General features: G+C 40.0%; 1 protein-coding gene and 1 long non-coding RNA gene across 6 annotated transcripts in view; one reads left to right on the forward strand and one right to left on the reverse strand.

Annotated features, from left to right (window-relative positions):
- SACS (sacsin molecular chaperone) overlaps nt 1-21,726 on the reverse strand; it is a 68,316-nt gene that overhangs the window by 42,723 nt on the left and 3,867 nt on the right. For 2 of the 3 annotated variants that reach the window (XR_010308544.1, XR_010308543.1), the window contains exon 2: nt 3,943-4,492. Coding sequence is in view for 1 of the 3 variants with exons in the window: in XM_064171903.1 (XP_064027973.1) it covers nt 3,943-3,965 (23 nt within the window). In the remaining 2 variants the exon portion in view is untranslated. Of the gene's footprint in view, nt 1-3,942; nt 4,493-21,726 lie in introns of those variants that run through there. The other variant, XM_064171903.1, reaches the window with a different exon arrangement.
- LOC135190506 (uncharacterized) lies at nt 604-15,541 on the forward strand. Of its 3 annotated transcripts, XR_010308548.1 has the most exons (5): nt 604-807; nt 3,997-4,593; nt 9,013-9,163; nt 14,490-14,679; nt 14,768-15,541. It is a non-coding gene; the product is annotated as an uncharacterized LOC135190506 (long non-coding RNA). The 3 variants fall into 3 exon arrangements; XR_010308547.1 differs by having other exon boundaries at nt 14,490-15,541; XR_010308546.1 differs by lacking the exons at nt 9,013-9,163; nt 14,490-14,679; nt 14,768-15,541 and having other exon boundaries at nt 3,997-4,781.

Here is a 21,726-nt window from a genome sequence, read left to right on the forward strand (position 1 = left end):
TCTGTGCTAGTGCCTGGTGTTGGCATGCATTTTTAATAAGCAATACGTTAAATTATTGATGGTGTTTTTTTTACCTTTGGTGCCAATAAAAGGACCTGGTTTAGAATGCCTACTTTAACCTTGAAATGTCAAAAAAGCAGAATCTAAACTTGCAAATTTATTTCAGTGCTTAATGGAGGTTCCTAAATACCATAATGAGTACAGGCCTAGGTTTTCTACCTCCATTTAGGACACATGGTAATCCTCTTACAAAAGGTGTTTTTTTTCCCATGATACCATAAGATATTTTTCTTTCAGAGTACTTAATAAAGCTATTTCTACAAAAGTGAGGAAAATCCACTTAATGACTGAGATCAGCAGATCCAAATTATACAGACATTACACGTTTTAGAAAGTATTTCTCCATCCCTCTTAATTCTGAATATTTCATCTAATCACACTGCAAAGTTTCCTATTTTCTGGACATCAGTGAACAAAGCCCTATGGATATGGAGAGAATTAGAATACCAAATAGGATAAAATACAAAACATGTATTTTTCTTGAATTATTAAAAGCTACAACTTCACGCACCCCTACCGAGTATTACATTTGAGTAGATTATATCCAGTAATATCCTTTCAGATGTGTATCCATTCTGCCTTCATAACTGGTTTTCTTACAGTAATAAAAGCCATCATTTATCTTTCTGACAACAGAAGGAAAGAAACACACAGAAGAAACATGGTTGTAAGGCCTAGCAAGACAAAGGGAGGAAAAGGGGAAGAAACAACACAGGACATCCTCTTCTAGGAAGACAGAAGTGAAAGGTATTGCTGGGTTACATGACAGGTTCAGTCACACAACTGTAATAGCTGCAAGTGAATAGTGCTCCAAACATTGGCTTATACGCAGAAGTTTTAAGAATCATTCATTGGGACTCAGAAGCTGTGTTTTCATCTCCTGTCCTACAGAAAGTAGCATGTGATAAGAGATCAGCCTCCTGCACACCTACCCCATTTTGCTCTCCAGTTTACTAGTGGAATTTCTTACTTGCCCCTTACTCCAATTCAGGTGGTATTATTCAGCTTAGCAAATCCATACTATTTGAATTGTTTGAGTTAATCTGGCTCATTTTGACAGAGTTGAGATACATAGCACAAGACAGCTGTGACACGTTCAGTACAGACAGTGTGCCAGCCTGTACCTTCAGCAAGACATGAAGATGTCTTAACGGTTTCCAGTGAAGTGCATGGTAAAACTTCCACTAGCAGGGAGTGGGGAAATATTTCAAAATGCCATCATCACTGCTTACATCTTTGTTAGTGTGACAAAACAGATTTGGTGTGCCCCTGGGTTACCTCTCTATATTTGGACATAAAAGAACCGAGAAGTGTGAAAATAAAGGGAGTTTTATGCAAAAGTTAAGAAAAATGAGACCGGAAACAGGACCTGTATGGGCCACAGAGCAGAATTTTAAATGTACAATGGAGCATATGCTTATTTCTAATGCATATATACTTACACATATACACTTACAGAGTTGATTAGATGTAATGTCTATTGTAATCTATGCAAAGTAATGAAATATGCATAAGATTGAAATGCAATGTTAACTAAACCTGTGTTAACTTGTCTTCAATTAGCCTGCTTGTGCCTGTCTTGAACAGAAGTAGTCACACTGAAAAAAAAACCAAACACATTTGCAGCAGCTGATGGGTTGTGATAACTAAAGTTGTAGCATGACTGTATCCCACCTGAGCATCAGCACTGCAAGTGCTGCAGTGCAGTCACTTAGTCATGGACCAGTTTAAAGTACTTTAGTACCCTAATTTTTTTGTATATGCATAATGATCAGATTAACAGCAGCATGTGTTTTAAAAATTAAGATCCACAGTGCAATCAGTGAAGCTATTCTGGAAAAGAAGTTCTTGTTAATTAGCTCCAAAGGCTTTTCTGTCTTAAATATCTGTATTCCACCTCTGTGTTGATAGAGAGGAATGAGGATGGGAAGTTGAGGGAACTGCATACCTATTGCCATTAAATAATAGTAGCAGATACATATAATTAAAAGTTAAGTCAAAACCCGGACTGCAAGTCTGTACTTTAGCTGCTGTCATTATATATGTACATTGCACAAGCTCCATGAAGCTTCAATTGGGAACATAGTCTTGTCATTACAGACAGTTTACAGAAAAATAAAAGGCATAAAAGCCTGCCTCTGCCCTAGAAAGCATCTATTTGCAGTGGAATGATGATTTACTGGAGGAAGGGCATACACCAAAATTTGTGAAGCAAAACAGTTTGGTGTTACACTGCACAGGCACAAAGGTCTGCTAATGCTAAGCTTCAGGTCAGGCATCTAAACCCCTAATTTTGGACACCGATTTGAAAATTTACACTTGAACACCATTAAATTTAGCTAGGCTCAATATCACTATGATGTTGAAGTCTAGGTAAATTTCTGTAGCAATCTTTGAGATCTGTAAAGTTTTATAATTGATTGATACTGACATTAAAAACAGATCTAATGAGGATTCTGAAATACCACTACATAGTCTAATGGAAATTCCATTTAAATAAGACTTTCATTAAAAAAAATATACACTGCATGGAACCAAAGGAGCCAAAAAATCACCACATAACTGGCACAACAGCATAGCTGTCATTTCTGATCTTGGTGGAATAAGGTACATCATTTAGTATTATCCAAGAATCTCAATATTGAAACAAATTTAAATTGTTTGCTCCATGAATAACAATCACTGATTGAGCCATCCACATGTAAAAGTCAAGTCTAGTCAGCTTGTAGTCTCCTTGGCTACAACCCTGATTTATTCACTCCCTACTCTGTCCAATGTACAGTCCCCATCTTGACTACTGGCCCTGCAGCTCAATCTAGGACAATCCATATTTTCCATCTCTTGTCCCTTTCAGTTCAGTAGTTTCTTTTCTGGTTTCATTTCAGCCCTTGGTGCAAACTAAGTTGACTATTACACTAGGTCTTTACAAGATAACTTCATGTTTTACAGGATTATGGAAGAGCTTCTGCACAAATAACTTCTTAGAGAGGTTTCCAAGTGTAACCCAGAGGTTCCCAGATGTACAAAATGTGCATTAGGAAAGCCTAGTTAATCTAGAAGAGAGGCACAAACTTCAAACTTCTCTATCCCACAGTCACCTTGCAATAGAAATACATGAAATTCCACAAAATTACATAGGAAGCCAGTGGAATGGACCCTGAAAATAATCAGCTGTTCCCAAGAGCTTTCTAAGACTATGCATGGCTCAACTTCTCAACATACAGTAAAAAGAGAGAGGCTGTAGGTTACAGAGCTGCACATCAATTGGCACTCTGCAGCCTCCACCATCCTCAGTCTTGCAACCTGCAATCTTCCTGCAGGTGCACTGAGAACGGAGAACACTTCTAATTACAGCCTAACTTCCAAATAAACACTTATCTCATGAGATTTGTTTAGACACTATTTGTACAAGGAACTTATCTCATGAGATTTGTTTAGACACTATTTGTACAAGGAACTTGCTTTGCTTCTTAGCTGTTAGTGAGATTATACATTCTTTCAGTAAAACAGTGCCTTCAATTCAAAGTCAGGCAAGTGTAGAAAAAAAATCTCTTTCACTTACTGGAAAAAAAAAGGCATATAGTGAAAGTAGGCTGTACAAGTAAAGGGAAAGTTAGAGTATGAATCCATTCCTCAAAGGAGTGATTAATTTTTTCAAGCAGCACTCATTAATTTCAGAGATAATTATTAAGTAAATGCAGCAGAGCCTGGCACCTGTGCATGAATCTGCAACATAAGAAACAGGTTTCACCTTTAAAAGTACCAATATTGTGCAAACACTAGGCAAGTTTCAGACTCCAGCTTTTTCTTACTGATTGTGGGAGTTTCAGCAAGAACTTGTCAGCCTATCAGAAAACTATTTCAGTAGTTAATTTTTTTTACCTGTTCTTATCTTTGATCTCCATTGCCTCGTTTTCTTTGATATCCTCCCAATAGGAACATGAAGCAGATAATGGATTTATAAATTAGGAAATTAATTTTTAATCTTCATTGCTCGGTGGATGATCATCACTCCAGTGGACACCAGAAAGCCAAATCATGTGAAACTCAACTCAGCATTCACTCCATCCCTGAACCAAAGATGTCTGTGTGCTTCACCATCTGCTACTTCTCCAGTATTCTTTTAAAGCCACTTGCTTAATTGTCCACAGAAGCTTATTCTCATGTAATCAGGAACTGACTTGACAGGACAGGTCTCAGAAAGTAAGGAGATCTATCAAAGTTTATTTAACTGAATTCAGGCTATATTCTTGTGCAATTGTTTTCTATGTATTTTGTGGAGACAAAGTGAAGTTATGGCAGCTGCTGTTTCTGCTTTGTCTTTTTTCCTGGAAACAGGCACAGTCAGAAGAGTATTTGTGAGGGCTATATTCTGACTTGTCTTCTCCCTCACACCTGCAAGAAGACAGTTCTTGACATCATCTCAGGAGTTCTGGAAGGAGAAACACAAGAGAAAAAGATTGGGCCATTAATACAAAACAGAATGGAACTAAAGGGTATGAAAAAGTAATTTCCTCTGAGGACATAGTTGAGGTTAGTAGTATTAAGTGAGTCATGTATCTAATTATAAACTGCTTTGTGCATTACAGTACTTGCTAGCACATGGAGAACTGAAAAAGAGCAGTGAGGGGCTTCCTGCTTCCCCTCTAGTACCTAAAATCAGTACAATAATAAACCTATATAGCTATAGTATGCTGAATAAAGGGACAAGTTTTCAATTTCTTTCTTCACATCAGTTTCTGCTTAAAACAGACAAAAACGTTCTAGGATATATATTGTGGCCATAAATGTAAGTAACAGGCTGAACAGAACATTACAGAGAAGGATTCTGTCCTATTCAAATGGCTTGCAGATAGGGGAAGAGATCAACTAGCTTGCAATGACTTTGCAGAGGAAGGATTCAAAATCATCCCAGCTAATTCTCACTCCCAGCTATATAGGTCAAAATCTACCCTATGCTGCACATCATTTTAGGAACAATTTCCTTCAAGCTGGCATACAGAAGTTTTGTAGCACCAAAATAGTGCATAAGTGAGGCAAGGCATGTGCTGTCAAGCAGCAGAAAACATTTCATTCAACATACATGTTATTACTCGAGGAAGCTGTGTTTCAGAGACATGGGAGAACAGCAATGGTATTCCAGTGTTATTCTGCATCTGTGCAAATATAAATCCCTCTCTGGGCCTCTGACAGTGTTGGCAAGTCTTTTCAAGATGTGCAGTTGCGTTTGTCCCTCTTCAAATAGTAATGCAGAGACATTCTTTCCTGACCCAGAAAGGGAAGCAGCTATGGCTAAATTACAAAAGGTCAAATAGTTTACTATGTGATTATGCTACTGAAATACAAATGGGTTAGAACAAAAAAGGGTCAGATTTTACTTGTGGTTTTTTGTTTATTTGGGTTTTTTTAATACTTAAGATATTACCTACTTCGTATATTAAATATCAAATATATAAATTGAAGAGGAATTCTGAATGCACATTTACCATGAAAAGCATCATGGAGAATTTAACTTTACATAATGTGTTATGAAATGTCTTTAATATATCAAAGAATCATTCAGGCTGAAAAAGACCCTCAGGATCATCAAGTCCAACCATTCACCTTAGTCTACAAAGTTCACCCCTAACATCACATCTAAATGACCTCTATACATATCCAAGGATGGTGACTCAACCATGATGAGATGTATATCTACATGTGACTTAAAGAAAAGGCTTTAAATCATACTTTAGTAACACAGACTTCAGCAGCCATGCAAAACTATCCTCATTTGCCCAGCTATGAATGATTCCACAAAGAGTGAAACAGTTGCAGCTCTGCTGCATAATGGCTTGCAACTGGGAGGGGAGCACCAAGGAAAAGCATTTTGGCTGCAGTACAAAACCAGGCTCAAGGGGGTCTTGACATTCCATGATGCACCCACAGCTGGAAGACCAGGCCAGCAAATAGTTTCACTAAAAAAGTTTCCCCTAATGTTTCCATCATTAGTAAAATCACACATGAAAAATGCTTTAAGTTACTTGGGCAGCTTCAATTGTCTTGGGGAAGGAAAAATTAAAAATAGTCCAATAATAGAAAGCTAATTGTGGCTTTAAGAGACAGTCTCTCCATAATTAGTGAGTGACACACTTTCTCAGGCTGCATTCTATTTCTAGGTTTGGCCTTTCAAAGATTGTTGTTTATTACATTGCTGTGGTGAAGCTTTTTAATTCATTGCAACTTGTGCATGATTCACATGCTCATAAGACTATCTAAATCCATTACCTGAGCCTCTTGTCTCAATTGATATGTTACTTGCTCTTGGTACTACCACACCCTAGGAGTAGAATATCTTTCAGGACTTTTATAAAAAATGACACCTTGTCCAGAAAATTGCTAGATACAAAACACTCAAAAGCAGTTTAAAAGTTAATTTGATACATAATTTGCTTCACAGAAAAGCAAATTGTATCACGGCGTGAAGTGACATCTCTGCAGTGGCAAATCATTCTGATATTCCACGAAGGAGCTTGGTCTTGCCAGCATGGATGTGACCAAATGGTGTTGTCAGTTTGCTACCAGATCATGTTACAGTCCTAGAAGGACTTTGATACAGTCATCTCCATGCTGTCTTCCATGGTAAGACAGAGAGCCAGCCTGGCTGTCAGATACTACATACAGACTGGTCAGATACTACATTCAGACTGATCCTGGCATACTAACTTCCTGACCTTACTCTTCTTCAGTGTCTGAGGTGCTCATACAGATTACCACATAGCTTCACAGAATCAGCCAGGTTGGAAGATACCTCCAAGATCATCCAGTCCAACCTATTACCCAGCACTATCCAATCGATCGTATAATATTAAGCTGCAGTATTCAAGAATATTCTATCACTGAATTTGTTGGTATACACATAATAATAAATATCTCTCCTGGGGAAAGAAAACACCAACAGTTACAACCATTGCCTATGCCAGTTTTCTACTGTGGGATTTGTTAGCTTTTAAAAGAGAACACCTTTGCTGGTGGAGTTAATGTCTGTCTTTAAATTAATTTTGGTGGAGGAGTTTCAGTAGTCAATTTGTAAAAAAACAAACAACCAAACTTCAGGTTTGTGGGTGCCTATGATTAATTCACAGATCACAGAACATCTAGGTTGGAAAAGACCCTCAGAATCACAAAGTCCAATCTATAACCCTACTCTACAAGATTCACCTTAAACCATATCCCTAAGCACCCCATCGAAACGACCCTTAAACACATTCAGGGGCAGTGACTCAACCGCCTCCCTGGGCAGCTCATTCCAGTGCCTGACCACTCTCTCCATGAAAAACATATTTCCTAATGCTCATCTAAACCTACCCAGTCTCATCTTGAGGCCATTCCCCCTTGTTCTGTCTCCAACTACCTGTGAGAAGAGATCAGCACCAGCCTCTCCACAATGTCCTCTCAGGTAGTTGTAGATAGCAGTGACGTCTCCCCTCAGCCTCCTCTTTTTCAAACTAAGCAGCCCCAGCTCCCTCAGTCACTCCTCATAAGATTTATTCTCTAGGCCCTTCACCAGCTTCATTGCCTCTAGGCCTGCTCCAGCACCTCCACATCTCTCTTGCATTGTGGTGTCCACAGCTGAACACAATACTCGAAATGTAGCCTCACCAAAGCTGAGCACAAGGGGATAATCACCTCCCTCCTCCTGCTGGACACAGCTTTTTTAATACAGGCCAGGATGCCATTGGCTTTCTCGGCCACCTGAGCACACTGCTGGCTCATATTCAGTTGTAGATATGAAGCCACATGCATAGCTATGGAAATAGCAAATTTCACCTGCTCATAGGGTAGATACATACATACATGTTAATGCTCTTCCAGGAATTGCTAGTGTGAAAACCAATAGAGGTTATCTGACTATCTGTTCATGCCTCATCCACTCTTTTAATACTGGGATCAGTCTAAACTTCCCATTTACTATGCGGAGTCTAAACTACATATTCGCTAGGTTTCTTCTCTCAGCAACAACTAAATCAAAACTGTCAATAGCCCATCCAACACCATGGGAAGCATGCAAAACCCACCAGAATTACTGAAAACTATCTAAAGTTTAGACAAGAAAAAATCTTCAGGAAGAGCACAGAAGTAATTAATCCTCAGTTTATGATATTTTACACTGCTTAAAAGCACAATTTGACCACACAACCATTACTGCTTATATTGACTTCTATTGGAATAAACAAGACCATCACAGAAGGTATATATCTAGTTGAAGGTGTCCTTGCTCATGGCAGAGTGTTTAGAAGTAGATGATCGTCAAGGTCTTTTTCAACCTAAACCATTCTATGGATCTACAAATATATCCTCAAGAATAAGAGCAAACTGAATTGCCCAAAGCTGCAGCATAGCTGGGTCACTAGTGAGACACGCACAGCTAAAGATATCCTGTCCATTTGCATGGCTCATCTTGACTGTACCTAGCATTTGTCTTCATTGTTCAAGAATATGCTGCTGCACTGTCACCTCACAGCAACCATGACTTCTTTCAGTATCGCATGTACAAACAGTCCATGAGGGTTAAGCACATTTCACTCTCCTCTCCAAGTGCCTTTCATTCAATCTGCGGTTATTAGGAAATGTGCAATTCCTATCTCCTGTATATGACATCATTTTGTTTCTGCCAACAATGCTTTTACCAGCGAACAGAGGGAGGTGTGACTTGTGACACAAACTAAAAAGTTGCATTTTTTTAAACCTGCTAGCATGAGAGAGAGAGAGAGACCTTTAAAAAGGGGGGAAAGGATATCTGGCTGATAAATAATGCTAAGAGAAGCAGAACAAGTTGAAAAATAAATATGCCCAAGGTCTAACCTCTGATCAAGTAGTATGGGATGATCTCAGTGTCCATATGTAATCTCCTGTAGGCCAGTATAAATGCACAATAGTTCCATTGTTTAACTACATTTTGCTTTCTCCTAGGTTTATTGGCAGGAGCACATGACATACTTAATTATCATAATTAAAATCCCACTCCATGGAATAGCAGCAGTCTGAACAAACACAGACCACAGTGACCACAATTGCAGTGCACAGGCCAGAAGCGGCTGCTAAACCTTGAATGAAAGGCCAGGTATCAGAATTTTGTTAAGACAAACACCTTTGATGTACAAATTGTTTCTGTTTATTATAGAATTATAGAATGGATTGTGTTGGAAGGGACCTTTAAAGGTCATCAAGTCCAACCCCCCTATCAGTCAGCAGAGACTCAACTAGATCAGGTTGCCCAGAGCCCTGTCCAGCCTCACTATAAAGATCTCCAGAGATAGGACCTCAACCACCTCCCTGGGCAACCTACTCCAGTACTCCACCACCCTCATGGTAAAGAACTTGTTCCTAATATCCAATCTAAATCTGCTCTTCTCTAGTTTGAAATGTTTGCTCCTCATCCTATCACCACAGGCTTTTGTAAACAGTCTCTCTCCATCCTCCTTGCAGGCCCCCTTCAGGTACTGGAAGGCCACTATTTGGTCTCCCCAGGTTGAACAACCCCAGGTCCCTCAGCCTGTCCTTGTAGCAGAGGTGCTCTAACTCCCTGATCATTTCCGTGGCCCTCCTCTGGACCCACTTCATCAGGTCCATGTCTTTCCTGTACTGAGGCCGCCAAAGCTGGACACAGTACTCCAAGTGAGGTCTCACCAGAGCAGAAGAAAAGTGGCAAATATACTTCGCTGGGTTCAAAATGCAAGATGAAACAGATTTTATCAAAGATGAAATTAAATGTAAGGCCAACACACAACTGCAGGTACAGAGTTGCTTCTCAGAGATAGCTGCTCTGCAGAAATTTGAGATGAATCTGATATGGTATAATATAAAAATGTGCTAGCAAGCTAGAAATGCTGGAAGTAAAGTCTTTAATATGTTTATTGTCCTGAGAGCTTTGGTGTAGCAAACTCACTCACAGAATCACAGAATACATCCAATTAGAAGAGATCTCAAAGATCATCCATTCCAACCCTTGACACAGCATTGAAGGGTCAACACTAAACCATGTTCCTAAGTGCCAGTGCCACCTTCTGCTTAAACATCTCCAGAGACACTGACTTCACCACTGCCCTGGGCAGACCATTCCAATGTTTGATAGCCCTCTCAGTGAAGAAATATTTCCTAACACGCAGCCTAAACCTCCCTGGTGCAGCTTGAAGCCATTTAAACTGAAATGAGTAATCCAGGCCATCAGCAGATATAAATCAGTGGCAGTGGCAAAATACATGTATGGCTTTGCATTTATACTGCTATATACAACATGAACTTGCACGATTTACCACAAACATTTTTAAGGTTAAAAGTAAGCTAAAAGCTTTCTAAAATTCCAGCACTTTAATATTACTTATACTATTGGTAGTATTAATACCATGAATACTGTAATATTAATGCAATTAATATAATGAATAAAAATGCTGCCCTTGTATTTTATATAGAGGACAGATTGACAGTAGCTGTACAAATGTGACTCTTTTTCTACAGTGTGGCAATACTGATGGACTTGACATAGTAGGCATCACTGCTTTTTTGATGAAACATGACACATATGCAATTATAAAAGGATTTAACAGATGAAAAATGGAGCAGACTTTACAGTCATGGGGTTTTCTAGACCAAATATTGTTTGCACCTACCTCTTCCAAGACCACACCAGCAAGAGAGGGAGCAGCAATACTCTGAGGATTATAATCACTGGTTAGTAACTCCATAATTGTCATGGGTTCCTAGAATAGCAGGAAGTTGATAAACAAAGAAAATTCCCATCTGACCCTGACTTAGCCACACAGGGAGTGAGGGCAGCAAAAACCAGAGAAGACTCTACCAAGCTTATCACAAATCTGGGAATGTATTTAACCTTCACTGCATGAACCAGGTACCCAACCAGGTATTTAGGAAAAGTCCGACTTATGAAGGTGTTACAGGAATTAGTTGAAACTGGTTTACATTTAGGCAGTTTTAACACCTACTCAAACCACGAGGGTTAGAAAACAGCTGCACAATCAAGAGTGGGGGTGAGAGCACAGATACACTGCTTTTCAAATCACAAAGCAGGAAAGTCCAAGAAAACATTAAGGGCTACTATCTGCAGCAAGGTTATGCAGTTCTCACCAGATCAGCAAATCCCCTCTCTTACTGGTTGGCCTCAAGGTGTGGAGGTCATCTGACAGTCACTGAAATGTATTCTTGTGAAATCTTCTTACTAAAAGAGAGATGACACTCTCCAGCAGCAAAGTCAGGCCATAATGGTAAGCACTAGATACTAGCATGGATACTGGAGCACATACTGGAAAACAGTTCAGTATTACCTGAGCAAATGGAGCAGCTGCTTGCTCTGAAGTCAGATGCAGCAATGATCCAGTGCCCCAGTAAGCAGAACTGACTGCTCTGTGCTTCTCAGGATGAAGCCATTATGTCCTCACAGCTCAATGCTGCATGTGTATGTCAGCTAAGATGGACACTAACATTAAGCCGTGAAGTAGAGGATTTTTTTTCCCAAGAGTAAAACTAAGTTAACTGAAACCACTAATGCCAACTTTTTCATCTTCTTTCTCAAAGGAACAAAGGAAACAATTCTCAAGAAGTAAATGTGCTTAACACATGCAATACTTCACTTAGGGAAAAGATGACTTAGGAAGTATGACTACATGCAACAGTATGAAAGCTCTAGAAATGCTTTGCAATAATATGACTAACAGTTTGATTCTGTGCTACTCAAACGATCTCATGGTGACATCTGGGACTGCATGGTTGAATTAAAGAATACTTTGGTCACATTCTGATGAAGTAGAATTAGATACTCAAAGCAAGTGATTCAATGTGATTTCTCAACAATCTATGGCAGATGGAGAAAAAGACTTTAAAAAAAACAGAAGGGGAAAGAGCCATGTGTTTAAAACCTCACTGCTGTTCTTGGAGCTGTGTAGTGGTTTGAGGGTTTCCAGGTTATTCCAGGTTCCCTGAGAAAACTACAGAGAGCAAGATCCATCCCAGGGGATGAACAGGATGCCCCCAGATATTGTAATTTTTGTTCTTCAATCACATTGTCCTGCAAACACTTTATAAGTGGGCAGCAAGGTCGATTTGTTCGCTTTCCTCCCTTTTCCTTTGCAGCTCTCCAGAGAATTTCTTATCTAGGTAACCATGTAGGAGTATCCTGTAGTAAGTGGCCTTCAAGGCCACAGCTGCAGAGAATTTCAGCCTGTTTGGGCCTACTGGGAGACAATGGAGGATGGGAGAATATGAGCACTGGAGTTTTGGTGGGTTTGGTTGGGGGGAAGGTTTCGAGGGAATTCTTATGTATCCTGAATCTGCATTAGGTGTTAAGGGTTCATGTATACCGTATCTTTTCCTGCACATTTTTAAATACAGCTGTTCTGTATTCTTCTCTAATTCAGTGATAGCCTCATGATCTTACTGCTCTTTCCTTAAAAGGTGTCATGCAGAATAATCTCAGTCTGTCACACTCTTGAACAAAAAACTATGACAAGATGTTAAGATCTGTCCTCTGAAACACGAAAGACCAACCAGAAGAACCATTTGTGTTTAGAGTTAGCTCTGAACCATTTAAAATGTAAAACTGAGGCTGTCTATGAACCATAGTACAGAAACCTAAATAGCTCTGCAGTCACAAACATATGAACAATGGAGTCGTTAAGCAGAGGGAAAACACCACTAGCTGGAGTAAGAGTTATGGCTTGGCTGCACAATACATGCCTTTTAGAGATACCCATCTTAACTGTTAAGTTCTGCTTGCTCTAAAGTAGGATACAGTGGTCTAAGCTGAACATTAAAGCAACTACATAATTTCTAGTATCTGATCTAGTCTGTACCATCCACCATAGCAACACACTGGTCTGTGTAGGTTTGCCAGTACAAGAGTTTATGAATAAGCTAACAGTGAGATGCCAGTCTGATGGGTCCCTGATGAGAAACTAGATGACAGACAGGATATTAACTGAGCCATTGCACAGGAAACACTAAAATTTCAGAATAATGATGACAGCAGTAGTTTTTGTTGAAATCAGTCTCTGTAAGTGATAGCAGGCTGGAAGGAAAAGTAGTTAGTCAGATATTCTGAAAATAAAACTTCCAAAGGGATAGTGAGTGCTTTCACAGATATCCTTCTCTTTGCTTTTGTTTTAATTAGATTAATTTCTTTTAGCTCCAAAAATACCTCCTTTGAGTGCTTTTCTTCAAGAGTAACCTGGAAATCACTCACCTTGATTATTGTTTTACAAATTACTAGTGGCTGGAATGAGAGGAAAAAAACCAACATCCTTCATGGTTATGTAAAGGTACTTGACAGTACTGCACACAGACCATTACAGCAGATATATGAAGTCTAAGAATGCCCCTGAAGTGCACTGTGAAGAAATGCACTTCAGGTGAAGCATTAAATAAACTCTTTAAAGACAAACTTAGGAAGAATATTTATTTACCATAAAGTTAGTTATGCCATAAATTTGGAATTCCTAATCTTGGTAAACTCATTTGGTTTGCCACCTACCTTATAAGCTACTAACCAGCATTTCAGGCTTAAGCATACTGAATCAAAATAGAACTTCCATTATTTGTTGTAGATGATCATGAATAATTCATTCTTAGGCTATGTTCAAAATGGAAATATATATATATACACACTTATACCAGGGTAGGTATAGACTGGATATTAGGAAGAAGTTCTTCACAGAGAGAGTGACTTCCCATTGGAATGGGCTGCCCAGGGAGGTGGTGGAGGCACCATCCCTGAGGGTCTTCAAGAAAAGACTGGATGAGGCACTTAGTGCCATGGTCTAGTTGATTGGATAGGGCTGGGTGATAGGTTGGACTGGATGATATTGGAGGTCTCTTCCAACCTGGTTGATTCTATGATTCTATGATATCTTAGGAAATTTCTTACCCATTAAATAACTCAAACTCCATATGATTCATATCTTTCAAAAAACTTTTCTTCAATCAGTAAAATGAACTGATGTTTAGTTTAGGCATCATCATTCCCTGAACACTCTGTAACCTCAGCCGTCCTCGCTGTCCTCACTACCTCCTCTGGCCTAGCAATTTCCTCTCTGATCACCCTGCAGCACAGATGGTCAGGAAGGAAGGATGCTAGCCTGCTAAGAGCAGTGGCCTTCTTAGATTTTCTGTCTTCTAAAGACAGTTCGATGTCTTTGTCAATATTGTTATGATTGCAATGAAGACTGGAAAGATTGCTTATCACAGTAATTTGAAAGTCTTGAGAATCAAAACTGTTTCAGGTCTTGATTTTTTTTTTTAATTTATTTTCTTTAATTATATGGAAGTTCCCTCTTTTGTTTACAGATACTTGGATTCAGGCAAGATTGTTAGCCACAGAACACTAATGAGTGTCAGATACACATAAATGTATCTATTGATTGTATGAATGTGTTTTGCAGTCCTGGTTCGAGGGATCTTCAAGTAATACAAGTGTGCATTGCTGACACAGTGGCATCTGACTGAGCTGGGCTCCGATTCATCGTACCAGGGACCTCCACAGCGGTTCTGGACTGCAGATTGTGTGCAGTGTACCACTTCTACCAAGTGATGCATCTCTTCCTTCCACATGATTTATGGGCATAATTTGAGGTATGGCCTTTTTAGTTCGAAAGTGTCATTCACATCCTGTAACAAAGGTAATGTAACAGAGGCAAGTAACATTTCAATTTATTTTTAGCGTTCGGTATGAGGACCAAGTTGTAAGTAGCAGTCTGAAGAGTATTATCTGTCTCACCATTATCATCAGGCATCATGACCCCCTTACCTCATGGATTTGACTGAAAGTCCAGTCTAGCCTCTTAACAAGAGTGTTGCAGCAGCCTACCCCATAGCAAGTTACTGATCCTGCACAATGCAATCTGATATAGATGCAGGCGTCCGTGGGAAGAAACCAGTCTGGTACCAGCAGTCTGTTCCTGCCACCTATGATGGATGTTTCTGCTGTCTAAGCCCATTGCCTCAGAACAAAGAATGGAACTGCTGTCGCAAGAGACTGATGCCCCTAGCATTGCTCAGGAAACCATGAACTCGAGTGAACTTTGCTTATTATAATGTCATTTAAATACCAAAACACACCTGCTGGCCTCAGGCTACCTGCCTCTGAGGCCAGCCACACCTTGGGCCCAGGCCACACCTCAGTCACTCTTCCTTCAGCATGTGTATAAGCACTACTTGTGGGAGGCTTGAGGGGTGGAGAGAGGCAGAGTTCAGTCATCAGCAGGTGCGAAATCACATATAAAAGAGGTCTCCCTATCAACAGGTGAAAACTCTCTGAAGGCTACATGAACAAGAAAAGAACAGAAGCACCAGCAAGACTGGACCCTGGGGCCAGAGAGATGTCTTTGGGACTCTCGCATTGTTGGTAGCTACAGACCTTTTTCTCTTTTCCCTCCTCACTTTACTTTTCCCTTATTCTCCTCTCACACTACCTCTTATGGCCAAACAATAAAGTTTTACTGCTGATTGAAGTAAATCCCCTTTGGTGTCATCACGTGTTTTGCACTTTGAGATCACATTAAGAAACCACCATGAGTCCACTGCTCAGACTGTGAGACCAAGATGGTAACTGTGCAGAAACTGAAACTGTGTAACTGAGACAGGAATTAAAATTAACTCACTCTACTTGAAAAAAAAAAAAACAACAAACCAAACCTAGATTATATCTGTCCAAGAAATCTGGAACACAAAATTGCAGTTTTAGTAAGAAATGTTTTTAATAAATCAAACAGATGTTAACCCTGTAAGCCTAGGAAAAACTGATCTGAGCAACTGCAGAGCCTTTGTGCAATATCAAAAGCATGCAAAGCTTTAGAAAGGAAAGACTAATTAAAGATGTGAAAGTAAATGCAAAATGAGTTAAAGTAAAACAAAAACTATACAGTCAACCTAACATCTCCCACTGAAAACTTATCTTCCAGAAAAAGAAAGTGGCATAAATCTCACGCCCCAAAGTTTAGAAACACTGACCACACTGAGAAGTAACAAGTAAGTAGGAAAATATTACAGTAATGGTAGATACATAACTAGTTCTACAGCAAATGATAAGCAGCAGCTAATTAGAGTTCCACAAAAACATGACTTGAAACCACAGGAACTGCCAGGGAGGTATCTAAGCAGAGACTAAGAGAAACTGACCAAAGAGAATCAAAGGTAGTAAATCTATGAGATGAATAAGCATAGTAAAAGCAGAAGTTATATTTAACCTGTTAGATCCTGTGGACACAAAAATATATCTGTATAAAATGTATCAGAACAAGTTGAGCCTAGAGCAGAGGAAAATTAACCATATAAGCAAAGTTCTCCAGAAGGTGATGCAAGCAGGTAAGTGTCAGGTTTGGACACTGAGCAGCTTACTTCTAGAAAAGACTCTCGTAGTCTATGACATCAGAGCACTGCTCTCTTCCAACTTCACAGAATTCCTCTATGCAAAACCAAACGCTGAAAATCACTTGGGACATCTAAGCTGACAGTATTGAAATTTGCATATGTGGAAAACGGCAGCTGGGAAGAGATGGGTAGAAGCTTTCAACTCTGAAATTCACATCTACCCTCTCACCTGAGAACAACTGAGTGTACTGGCCCACAAGTCATCTTACCAGGCCATTGTGTTCACTCTTAATTTCTCCAACAAAAATGGATAAATTATAGTTATGGTTTGGGAGTACTTTTGTGTTGTCAACATGGTGCCAGCAAAGCATTACTTTAAAGTTCATGGATACATCTCAGATTCAGTACATGTATGAGTCTAAATAAGAAATGGATACATTAAAGCAAAAATTGTTTTTGTGTAGTCTCCCGAAACAGAAGCTTACTTTGTTGTTCATTCAGCTGTCAGGGAATTTCAGTGCTGATGTTGTTCTCTTTGCTTGCACATGAGCATTACCACAAGACTGCTCAACTGAAAGTAGAAAAGAAAAAACATCCATTTTGCCTTGCACCCAGACATACTGCAGGACTCTCTGATTCAGGGCAGGGAGCAAAGTATTTTGTAATAGCCGCTTGTTTGGTACAGTTGCATAACAGAATCAAATCTAGAATAAAGGGATTCAATCTGCAACTATCAGAAGGAATCACATAGCCAGGAACCAGCCTGCAGATCTGTAACAGCCACCTGAAAAAGAGAGATTTGGCCTGTAAGGAAGAAATACAACTTTGGACCAGACTGGTCCAGGCCTATGGAAAAGTGTATATAAACTCCAGTAACATCCAACACCCCTTGGAGAAGACAGATGAAACCCTCTTCACTTCTAGCTTTACTCTGAAGAACTTGAAAGTTTGGCCATCTTAGTCTCAGAAACTAAACCGCCAAAGACTGTGGCCACAGGGTCAACCAGGTAGCATCAGATTTACACTGTCTTACACTTAAGACTTCAGTGTCACAGTACTTGAAAAGAAAATGGCCTGCTTGAAGTGTGGGTGCTTGTCTGGTGGCTCCAAAAGCTCTCTACAACAGTTCCCAGTTTTCTAATAATGACAGGTGCAACACCCCAGTACTAACCCCAGAACCGCAGCCCTAGAAACACAGCCTGCAGTACCTATTAGCAGGGCACGGTGCTGCCCTAACACTGAGGGACCTGAGAAAGTATCCATTTTTAATGCTTCATTACCATACGAGAGTTCTTTAAGATATTCTTGGAAGAGGACAGTAATGAAAGTCAGGGAGGAGATACAGGCAGCTACTTCTTTTCTTCCCATTAGCTGGTAACGACACAGGGCCACATTATACACTGTGGCTTCAGACAGAAGCTACACAGTGCCTCATCGTCATCCTCACTTGACTCAGATCACCACATAACAACTTCTGAACTTTTGTGGGAGAAAATGCTGAGAGGTTCATTGGAAAAAAAGAACTTGACAACATTAGACACTCATTAGTCAACCAAAAAAGGAGGTCAGCTTCACAGTACTGGAGAAGAGCGTGCACGAGGGCTGCAAAGGCTTTGAAATTAAGGATAGGGAAGCTCACGCTCAGGAACAGAGAAAGCAAGAAAAGCACAGAGCATGGCAGCCTCACTTTAGTGGCAAGTTTGGAAAATTTTTTACACGACAGCATCTGAGTTGCTATTGGCAGCACAAGAGTGTAACTACAAAGTACAGGAGACTTAAAGATTTAAGACCTGAGACACACAGAAAATTCACTTTATGCAACAAGATAAAGTCAGAGGCAGACACATGATGGAGCAGAAGGGTTAAGAAGAGTTCCCATGCTGCCTATAAAAGATCATTTACATTTACAGAAATGTACATAGCCTTTAGATCAGCTGGACATTGTCTGCCTTTCCATCTTGGAAACTTAGGCAGCACTAGGCTGTGCTACAGCCCTCTGCTCCAAAAGCAGTACATGGTCCCCAGTCTAAATAGAACAGGACAGACTATTTCAGTTCAACTGCCTGACCACTTCAGGACTGAGCAAAAGTAAAAGCATGTTAGTTATCAAGAGCATTGTCCAAATGCCTCTTACACATTGACAGGTCTGGGGCATCAATCACCTCTCTAAGAAACCTGTTCCAGTGTTTGACCACTCTTGATAATGTTTTTTAATGTCAAGTCTAAACCTCCCCCAGTGTAGTTTGGAACCAAGCATCCTATCACTAGATACTTGGCAGAAGATTTCAGCATCTCTCTCTCCACTTCTCCACAGGAAGCTGTGGAGAGCAATGAGGTTGCTCCTCAGCATCATTTTTTTTCTAAACTAGACAAAACCAAAGTCCTTAGCCACTCCACAGAGGACATTGCTTCCAGCCCTTCATCAGCTTTTTTGTCTTCCTAGGGATGTATTCAAGGACCTCCACATCCTTCTTAAATTGTGGGGCCCAGAACTGCACAGAGCACTTTAAGTGGGGCCACATCAAGACTGAGCACTGCAGGACAATCACCTGTTTTGACAAGCTGGTTATGCTGGGTTTCACACACCCCAGGATGCGGTTTGCCCTCTTTGCAGCCAGGGCACACTGCTGGCTCCTCCTAAGCCTCCTGCCAGCCAGCACCCCCAGATCCCTTTCTACAGGATTGTTCTCCATCCACTCCCAGTTTATACTTCTGCCCAGCACTACTCCATCCCACGTGCAGAATCCAGCATTTCAGATAGATGCCAACTCGCACGTACTCAAGGTCAGAATTGTACTAGAAGTGAGCCAAGCAGTCAGTACACAACTGCTGCTCTTTGGTCTCTGTACCCTATATGACAACCCTGTGCTTCTGGCAAATCCACAGGACTTTTGAGGAAGCAGCAGGATTTTGTTTAGGTCAAAAGGCCCAAAATCATGGTTAGGTTGCATATAAATGGTATTTCTATAGCATAAAGTCACTATCACAGACTTAATCCTCCTCCTCAATGCCTCCGCAATTCATATCAAGCAGAGAGGGAGGTCCATAAGCAAGAAGTGTAGAGCATCTTCCAGGCTATCTTCTTTCTCTTTCATCTACCTGAAAGGATGTCATGGGGAGGTTGGTGCTGGTCTCTTCTCACAGGTAATTAGTGGTAGAACAAGAGGGAATGGCCTCAAGCTGCAACTGGATGGGTTTAGACTGGACACTAGGAAAGCAATTTTCACAGGAAGAGTGGCCAGGCATTGGAATGGGCTGCCCAGGGCAGCTGTGGAGTCACCAACCTTGGATGTGTTTAAAAGTCGTTTGGATGTGGTGCTTAGGGATATGGTTTAGGGTGAACCTTGTAGAGTAGGGTTAGTGGTTGGACTTGGTGACCATGAGGGTCTTTTCCAGCCTGAATGTTTCTGTGATTCCCCAGAACAATTCCAGCCAGCAGTCAGTCAAATTTTCCTGCAAAGTACAGGCAGCTGTTTCTCAGAAACAGACTCAAAAGTCAGACAAGCTCTGAAGAGTTTTGTCTACCTGGTGAAGGATATTGCTCAAACCAGCAGATAAATACTTCCGAAGTGTTTGCTGCAAGGCTGAATTTTATTTTTGGCTACTGATGTTACTGAAAAATAATCCTTTCTTTTATCTTCTGTTCCTCCAAGTGTGTTGCTATAAAAACAGAAGGAAACAGCTTTTATGATCACTACAGAGTTATACAAGGGTGGATAAGGTTTGACAGACACAACCAGAAATATTTTCATCTCTGTGCCATTCATCAGCCAAAACTGATGACAAATGGTATGGCATTTTCTGTCTATGACCACTATGCTTTTAAGCAGAGAATTTATCTGTATGAATTTCTTCTTCATAAGTAGGAGGGCTTGTTTCTAAATTGGGACATGCTATGCTGAAAATTTTCATCTAGGAATGCCAAATGTTGTAGAAGCAAGGAGATTAACACAGAGATTTGGCATGCCAAGACAGTGGGGAGAAAAGCTTTGAAAAGCTGAGAACTTAACTACTTTGCTGATGCTGCAAACCAGTATGAAGGCACTGAATCGAAGCCTGTTTATTTAGCAGGTGACATTCACATCAGCAACTGTTGTTAAAAAATACTCTTGGAAGAAATCTGCCAAGATTTGGTGTGCCCGGGATGAGGCATCTCTTCCTTCTGTTCTATTGCTTCACAACTTATTCTAGTATTACTGTCTAAACTGCTATTTCAGTGCTCTCTCCCTCCCCAAATTAACAATGCTAAAAAGTTGGTCTAGCACTGAAAGAAAATGACCAAATGACTGAATATGGACATTTCAGCACACGATATAGAACAAGCATCATTCACAAAACAGCTATGTTAAGCAACAGGGGTATTATAAAGCTGTATTCATGAGTGTTTGCAGAGTGTTTTGAACTACTTGATTAAACAGCATCTTATTAGTGAAAATTATGATTAATGAGAAGCTTATGATAACAAAGCTCTCTCTGCAAGCACTTGCACTAGAAAGAAATGAGAAGCACATTTCAGACAGGAGTTGGTAAGTTAATAGCCAATAAGTGAAGCTCCACCAAAAGGGTATTTGGAAGATTGCTTTTATATCACAGATTAGGTTGACCACTTTGTTCTATTATATCTAAGTTTTTTAAATAAAGCTTTAAGAACTTATTGTTATTCCTCTTAATATTTTGATTAAGAGGATTTTTTAATTTATTCTTTCTTTATTATTTTAATATTTTTATTTTTACAACATGGTGAGAGAGATGCCAGAGATTAAGATATAGGGGCGAGCAGGAATCCCTGGGATCAATACACTCAACTGGCCCTGAGCAATTTTGTTACTCCATTATGTTGCATAAAGCAAGATGGTGCCTTTTCCATCCAGCTATAACCCTGATCCATTAGAGAGAGAGAGGACATATGATCCTTCTCATTTATTATTTATAAGATAGGTCACACACACAATTCATCTGACATCATCTTTGTCACAGTTATTGAGAAACTGAAATAAATCAGGTTTTGTGGCATCATGGAAGAGATGGAAAAGCTCTTTTGGATCTAATGACCCATTTTTCTGCAGCAGAAGACTGCTCTCTAGCATATGCAACCAAATAATTTGTTGTATATAACTGTAAATGCATTTAAGTAGTGAGATTTCCACTTCACTACTACTGTTTGAGGAAAATCCCCATGTACATATACATACATTGTATAAACATCAAATAACCACTATGATTTCAGGAGATGCATATAGCATTGACAGAAGTACCCAAAGGAAACAAGAAAGCACACAAGGTTCTTCAGCTCTTAAACCCGATTTGCTG

Source organism: Pogoniulus pusillus, chromosome 3, assembly GCF_015220805.1.
Source record: "Pogoniulus pusillus isolate bPogPus1 chromosome 3, bPogPus1.pri, whole genome shotgun sequence".
In the NCBI taxonomy this organism is placed as follows: domain Eukaryota; kingdom Metazoa; phylum Chordata; class Aves; order Piciformes; family Lybiidae; genus Pogoniulus; species Pogoniulus pusillus.